Source organism: Pseudophryne corroboree, chromosome 1 (assembly GCF_028390025.1).
Source record: "Pseudophryne corroboree isolate aPseCor3 chromosome 1, aPseCor3.hap2, whole genome shotgun sequence".
Taxonomy (NCBI): domain Eukaryota; kingdom Metazoa; phylum Chordata; class Amphibia; order Anura; family Myobatrachidae; genus Pseudophryne; species Pseudophryne corroboree.
In genome coordinates this window covers 1,167,655,150-1,167,663,314 of record NC_086444.1, presented here as the reverse complement: position 1 = coordinate 1,167,663,314, position 8,165 = coordinate 1,167,655,150, and the positions used below count along the sequence as shown (strand labels likewise).

The 8,165-nt window shown below is 47.0% G+C and overlaps 1 protein-coding gene across 1 annotated transcript in view; it reads left to right on the top strand.

Moving 5' to 3' along the window:
- The first annotated feature begins 277 nt into the window (after positions 1-277).
- Positions 278-8,165, top strand: part of LOC134929416 (zinc finger matrin-type protein 1-like) — a 174,761-nt gene continuing 166,873 nt past the window's right edge. The window contains exon 1 of the mRNA XM_063925055.1: positions 278-529. Coding sequence (XP_063781125.1) covers positions 370-529 — 160 coding nt within the window. The 5' untranslated portion in view covers positions 278-369. The remainder of the gene's footprint in view (positions 530-8,165) is intronic.

Below are 8,165 nucleotides of genomic sequence, written 5' to 3'. Positions count from 1 at the left end.
TATCCATGCTTGGCCACAGGTGACTTAATTAGCACCTCATTCAATTTGATTAAACCATCTGTGCTGAGCCATGGACAAACCTAAAACCTGGACCGTTGGGGGTGCCTCGAGGACAGCGTTTGAGAACCTCTGGTCTACTATGTACCACAGTACCAGCCAGCTTTACTGTATTGCTATGTGGTCAGGTGTTGCCCTGAAGTAAGATGGCGCCCACACATGCACGCAGGCGGTGTCTCCAGCTACATACCCTGCGTCCGTTCACACTGGCCGCACTGGCCGCCGGGAATAAGCTGCACCGGTCTCAGCGAGCTGCGACGCGCACGTCATAGGTGACGTCAACGTCCCCGCCTCCCTAGGAGGGTGGGGGAGATGAGTGCCGCCTGTAACATGGCGTCGGAGGGTGCGATCATCCCGCAGCTAGCGGAGAGTATAACACAGAGCAGCAGCCCCTCCGCAGCCCCCTGTAGCGTGCCCATGGCGGGGGGTAACATTAGTAATAGTGCCCTCAATACCATCCCCTGCCTGACAGGTGAGTGTGAGTGAGCCCCAGCCTGCCGTACACACACATACACAGGGCCAGACACCACCGGGGAGGGGCTGAGCGCCGGGCATGGCTACCGGTGGGGGGATATCCCAGGTGCCCAGCCGTGGTAGCAGCTGGCTCTGCCTGCTATGCAGCTGCATGCTTGCATCCCCAGCAGGCAGCTCTAGGACTTGCAGTTCCCTAGCAAGCAGCTCTGGGACTTGCAGTTCCCCAGCAGACTGCTCTGGGACCTGTAGTTCCCCAGCATTCAGAAAGCCACAGGTTGCCTCTATTACCCCCACAGCCCCCCATAGATCTATCTGTGGACTTTCCATTTTCCCATTCTTCTCTTCTATAACTGGAATCCCAGCCTCATTACTGTATGCTATGGGAGTCATATTTACTACACCGTGTATGTTTTGGGAATAGTGATTTAAAATCCTTTTGTTATGCTACTGGGTTCCCTGACGGCCACTAAATCCCTAATAATGGAGATTGTACCTACAATACACTCCATAGACTGAACCTCGCTGCTGGAGGTATTTATATTATGGCAATAGGAGGCTCCCATGTTTTACATATAAATATCCTGTTCTGCTGTCCGTGGAATTTAGACCTACGGTCATAACCCCTGGACCCATATACAATTGGGACTTTAATTTGAGACTGAAATAATCTAAGCTTCTTTTGGGAAAGTATGCCAAGGGAAGGTTTGATGGGGCAGAGGGGCTTACCCTACAGGAGACACCGCCTTGTTTATGGCCTTGCCTGCTGTTTTTGTTTTTATGCTCGGGGAGATATGGATAAAGTCTGTAGACTTTTCCTCTGCAGTTTGTTTATTGAGATCAGAGGAGTCAAAGTGTTTAGAGGAGTCAGAGTTGAAGGTCTGGCTTGCCGACTCCACAGCCCTAACGCAGATCGCTGACCGACTTGTAGACGTGCCCATTGCTGTGGCCGGCAGACATGTTGTGATAGCCGGGGACCTGAATGCTTTTATTGCCAGGGTAGCTGCAATCCGAATGGATTTCAGTCGTTCTTGGCTGTAGTAAATGGTAGTCGCCGCAGACACACATCGTATCGCCCTAATGTAGCCTAACCCAACATAATAGCTGCGTTTGACCAGCTTTACATTTCCAAGCAAAGTAAAGGTAACAGCTTTGATTTAACTTTTTTGTTTGTTTTTGTTTTTTATGATTTACTGTTTCAGGGAGTCTCCACATTTTCAGGTTGAACAGTTATAACTAGGGGGCCCTACTCACTGGCCGACCCGCCGCCGAGCTGCCCGACGGCGGATACGGCGACGAGCGACCCGGCGGCGGGGGGGCAGTGAAGTTTCTTTACTCCCCCCGTCACGCGGCTGCATTGAAGTGCAGGCAAATATGGACGAGATCGTCCATATTGGCCTGCATGCACAGCCGACGGGAGACCAGCAATGAACGAGCGCGGGGACGCGCATCGTTCATCGCTGGAGTCTCCACACTGAAAGATATGAACGAGTTCTCGTTCATTTATGAACAAGATCGTTCATATCTTTCAGAAAATCGGCCAGTGTGTAGGGCCTATAGGCTTACTATACTATCCCTTTAAACCGGGCCGCTCGTGGATTACACAGGTTCTGTGGCTGATTAGAACTAGGTGAAATGCAGGCTTGTAGTCAGCCAGCCACAGAACCTGTGTAATTCATTAGTGTCCCAGTGTAAAGAGTATGGTAAGGCTAGTTATAGCACACTCACAGCAGTTTAGCGCACAGGTTCTCGCGCTCCGTACTCAGGACCCCAAACAGTGCATGTTTTCAAGGTCTCTTCATTGAATCGCAAGTGAAATAATCGGCTCCACCTGTGGCTCTTTTAATTGTCAGTGAGTAATGAACACACCTGTGCACCTGCTGGCTGACAGGAAAAACATGAGCGCTTTGGGGTCCTGAGGACCAAGTTTGAAAACCACTGGTTTATAGCTCTTATTAATAGGCTTGCCGTAAATACCCCTTTAATCCAGGTCACCTATAATTTGCATAGGTTCTGTGGCTGAATAAATTCAAGCCTGCATTTCACCTCTTAACCAGCCACAAAACCTGTGTAAAGCACGGTATCCGGTCACTAGGGCGACTCATGAAAAGGGCGACATGAGTTTTTCACATTTTTTTTTAACTTTGTCATACTTTACGATCCACGTGGACCACGATTGGGAATAGTAACCCGTGCCGAGCGCAGCGGGGCACCTTGCCCGATTTATGGCGAGCCATGCGCGTTGATACAGTGCATTAACTGGGGTTCCCGGCCACTTTCCGAAGAAAACGACACCCAAAAATATTTAAAAACTCATGTCGAACTTTTTCCGTGTTCACCTAATGACCATGTCGACCCTAAGATCCACACCCGTAAAGCATAGGGGTACATTTACTAAGTAGTGATAAGAGCGGAGAAGTGAGCCAGTGGAGAAGTGCCCATGGCAACCAATCAGCACTGAAGTAACATCTATAATTTGCATACTATAAAATGATACAAAGCTGCTGATTGGTTGATGGGGAAATATCACCACTGGCTCACTTCTCCGCTTTTATCACTGCTTAGTAAATGTACCCCATAGTATGGCAAGCCCAATGTAGGCGAGTGTAGTAGATTACCATCACCTTTTTTTTTGTTTGTTGCTACCAGCGTTGGGAGACCAATCTCAATCGTGTCGTTTTGAAAAGTTAGGTTTTTCTTTCTTTTTTTTTTTTTTGGCCGACTTGATAAAGTTTAGGTTAAATGGAAACGTACAACTTTCACCAATAAACTTTCCATGTTGTACTGTATGGTACACTTCCTTGTGAATGGATATATGCAGGACACACTGTCTCCACAAATGAGTAACCAGGGTCAGAGTATAGTAGGCAGCTACACGTGGATCACACCTAAACGCACACAATACTACTAGTGAGGCAGCGGGAAACACATAACACGGCATATTCACTGAGCAGGCCATACTTGAAGAATTCTAGTGTAAATTTGTTAATTGCATGGCGTTAAAGTTCAGGTAAGATCCAGTTTTGCTATTGTGCCATTTGTCTGTGCTACAGTGGTCCCTGAAGTATTCGACAATCCAGTGGTGCTCTGCAACTCTCCTGTTTCGGGGGTTTTGCCAAAGCCTTACCTACAGAGTACTTAACTGGGCTTGCTAATATATTGGGGCAGGTGTATTAAGCCTGGAGAAGTGATAAAGCAGAGATTAGTGCAAGGTGATAACGCACCAGCCAACCAGCTCCAATATGTAAATTGGCATGAGCTGATTGGCTGGTGCGTTATCACCTTGCACTTATCACTGCTTTATCAGTTATCCAGTCTTAATACATCTGCCCTAATGATCCTAGTGCTGACCTATCGAGGTCTCTGGGAGCGGCACGGCATGCTGTGACTTGTGGTTTCACAAAACGTCGTGCCTGATTCAGAGATGTAGGCAAGCCTGATGATTTGTGTACATTTCTGATGCTTACTTATTTGCGCATGGCCGTATCAGTGAATGCGACGACAGATGTAGTTCACACTGAGCTGCAGCGTGATTGACAAGCTGCGGCTGTTTGAGGGCGGCGTGGTGGCAGTGTTACTAAACGGTGGGGGGGGTGGACGTTCCATTTATTTAGGCGTGCCAGAGTCTGCGTCTCCCGATGCAGATTTCCTGGCCTCTGTAGCGTGACTACACTGGACATCCTGAGTAACCTCAGCGTTACGCAGATGTCGGATGTTTACACAGATGATCTGATACTGCAGCTCTGTACGCAACGGCGGATCTCACAAGCCGGCCAGAGGCATCTTCATACACAAGACGGCTCCTGCAACATTAGCATATTTTTGCACAGCAGCTGAATGCGAAGACGCAGCTGTTGTGTTAAATGCATCCACCGCTGAATCAGGCCCATTGCCACACTTGCTATCGGTTAGTAAAGTTTAGAGCATAGGTTCTCAAACTCGGTCCTCAGGACCCCACACAGTGCATGTTTTGCAGGTCTCCTCACAAAATCACAAGTGACATAATTAGCTCCACCTGTGGACATTTTTAAAAGTGTCTGTGAGTAATTAATACACCTGTGCACCTGCTGGGTTACCTGCAAAACATGCACTGTGTGGGGTCCTGAGGACCGAGTTTGAGAACCACTGGTTTAGAGGAACGCTGCAGATTGGGAATAACAGTTCATCTCGGGGGGGTTCTTATTCTGCATGTCTCAATAAACGTATACCCACCACCACACAAGGCACCAGGCCCCTCCTACCCACCCACTGCCCATCGTGTGTATTGGCATGTATGCACTGTTGCCAGATGCAGTGATTTGATAGGCTTGTGGTGCAAGTTGCAAACCTACACCAGTACTACGGGCCTAATTCAGGTTGATTCGCAGTAAGCAATCCAACTGCCAATATTGAGAAAAAACGCAGGCTCCTGCATCTATCTGCGGGGTGCCGCAGAAAATACAATAGCCTCTGCCTGTCAATCAGGCAGAGGTGGGGGCGGGCAACTCTCTGTTTCCATGGAGGAGGCGGAGCGTTGCTGGTGCTGCTCGAACCCGGGGGCGAAAGTGGCCAAACGGGGGGGATCACAGCAGCTACGTGACATCAAACGCAGCCACCGCGATCGAGAACATAGCGGCGGGACTCTTGCGGGCGCAGCTAAGCCTTGCCCAGCGATGGTCGGCCCCCAGCATGCGATCCAAAGGATTGCAATTCTGCTAATTAACAATTTGCAATCCTTACTGAATAAGACCCCATGTATGATGTCATTGGTGTGTCTAGCGAATGTGCAAATTAGGCTTTGACCATTTCTGGTGGACGAGATCCAGTCTGAGCTGTCACCAGCCGAGCTCCTATCACCTGGGAGACTTTACAGTGTTCATTGTCATCTGATGACTGCTATATGAATTAGACTACGTGACATACAGCTGTAGCTTCTGTACCGGTATGTGGCCATGTAATTATGGTTTCAGCACGCAGTCATACCCTGTGCTCGGAGAACTAGCTTTACTGCTTTTAATGATTGTTTGCAGTAGGTGTTCCACAGAAGCTACAGTATATACATATATTGTCCTTCCCAGTTTGGAGCACCTGGGCTAGCTGTATCTTGACTGGAATGAGCAACTTTTGAGAGAGTGGGTCAGAAGTGTGAATGCACTGTTAAAAATAACCTCTATATAATCGCGCTACCCTGTGCCATAAACTGGGGACTGCAAAAACTGCGTTCTAAACAGCTCACTTTTTTTCCTGAACAATTTTAGACTTCAGAAATGCTACATTTCCTCTCCTTTAGGGATGGCCATTGGCTGTTAACAACCAGAAATGTTTTCCTAACGATGGTTGAGATCCAATGGTTCTCCGCTATTTAAGTTGCTGAGGTGGCAATTTTACAGCTTGTCATTCCCCACAGCAGCTATGACTATCGATGGGTGCAAGCAATGGTTCCATCGATGGTGATCATTACTGGTTATCCCACCAATGGCCATACCTACTCTCCTTTTACATGCAGCCTATTCTATAAAGTGCCCCTGAACATTAAGCCGTATCGGAGAAGGTGAGCCGTGGCCTGGTCACAGTCTGTTGGTACATAGTCTTCGTTTATACAGCTCCGTTCTACTTACTGTATAGGGAGAAAACACTTCACATTTAACAGGGTGTGAGGCAGCCATCTTGGGCACCCTCATCCTAGCGCCTGATTTAGAGTAGTACGCAATCCAGAAGTATTGCTTACTATCCCAATAGCTGGAGGACGGTGCATGTGCAGGACTCATTCTGTGTGTGTGCGGAACAGGTTCTGCATTATCTCTTGCAGTGCCCCCAAGCTGCAGCATGGCGGGAGGCGAGTGGGGACGGCAACGGAGAATGCTTTACAAAACTGAGGCATGTCGTCCCAGTTTTCTCTTGGCCCAGGCAGAGTGAAAATACTGACCATCCTCGTAGCCTGGGGGTTACTCAGATCGATGAATTTGCAGATGATCTGATGCTGCGTCTTCTGATGAAGAAATTATCACAGAAGCTCGCAGGAGGCGGCTATTAATACAAGACTCCTCCTGCAGCATTAGCAAATTATCCCACAGCATCTGCGTCAAAAGCAGCAGCTGCTGTGTGTACTGTGTCCATCTCAACCATGCCCCAAGGTATTTATCCATATTGCATGACCTGTTACCCATTCAACCCTGTAGTTAAGGACAAAGGGGGACATTTACTTAGCAGTGATAAGAGCAGAGAAGTGAGCCAGTGCTGAGTGCCCATGACAACCAATCAGCACTGAAGTAACATCTATAATTTGCATACTATAAAATTATACAGAGCTGCTGATTGGTTGATGGGGAAACTTCTCCACTGGCTCACTTCTCCGCTCTTATCACTGCTTAGTAAATGTCCCCCAAAATCAGTTATGTGACTTGTGGTGTCATATTACTAAAGCAGAGGTTCTCAAACGTGGTCCTCAATGCACCACAATGGTCCAGGTTTTAAGTTTATCCATGCTTGGCCACAGGTGACTTAATTGGCACCTCCGTTAATTTGATTTAACCATCTGTGCTGAGCAATGGATATACCTAAAACCTGGAAAAGAAGAAAGTGGATACTGGAGCTGGCTGTTACTTCAAATGATAATGGACAATTGGATCAATAATTTAAAATATAAACAAATAATTTATTACACATTCATAAAAAATAGGTTTTCCTACTCCTCACTGTGTAGAACAAAGCAATTGCTGATATACAAGAATATTAAAAATGTAAATGTAAGGTACCACTGGTTGTCCCTTCTGAATATAATGTCCACAAATTCATATAATTGGGATAATTTGCTAATGCTGCAGGAGGAGTCCACATATGCCCACAAGTTCAATTGATGAATGGTTTATTACCAGACTTTTATCCGGAGAAGTCCCCTAGGCATCTCACTGGGATAAGATCCAAATTGCAAACAGGGATGAGTCCGTGTCTGTAGATCGCTTGTGCTGCCAGCTTCCTCAGGCACTTATGCTCCTCAGGAAGCTGGCAGCCATTAGACCAGCGAAACGCGTTGAGCCAAATTCTGAGGACCACAAAGGCTGTATCCCTTCCTCCACATCTCTGGCTACACCTATGGACTCTTTCGCATCCACCGGATAACATTCAAGCACAAGCGATCTACAGACCCGGACTCATCCCTGTTTGCAATTTGGATCTTATCCCAATGAGATACCTAGGGGACTTCTCCGGATAAGTCTGGTAATAAACCATTCATCAGTTGAACTTGTGGGCATATGTGGAATAGAGTCCTATTCAGAATTTGTGGACATTATATTCAGAAAGGACAACCAGTGGTACCTTACATTTACATTTTTAATATTCTTGTATATCAGCAATTGCTTTGTTCTACACAGTGAGGAGTAGGAAAACCTATTTTTTATGAATGTGTAATAAATTATTTGTTTATATTTTAAATTTATTGATCCAATTGTCCATTATCATTTGAAGTAACAGCCGGCGCCAGTATCCACCTTCTTCTTTTCCATATATATTTAAGGGAATTGACCTTCCCCATACAGGCTGCCGTTGACAGCACACTATATATTTCTGTTCTTGTATTGATACCTAAAACCTGGACCGTTGAGGTGCCTTGAGGACCGCGTTTGAGAACCTCTGGACTAAAGCATAACCAGGAAATA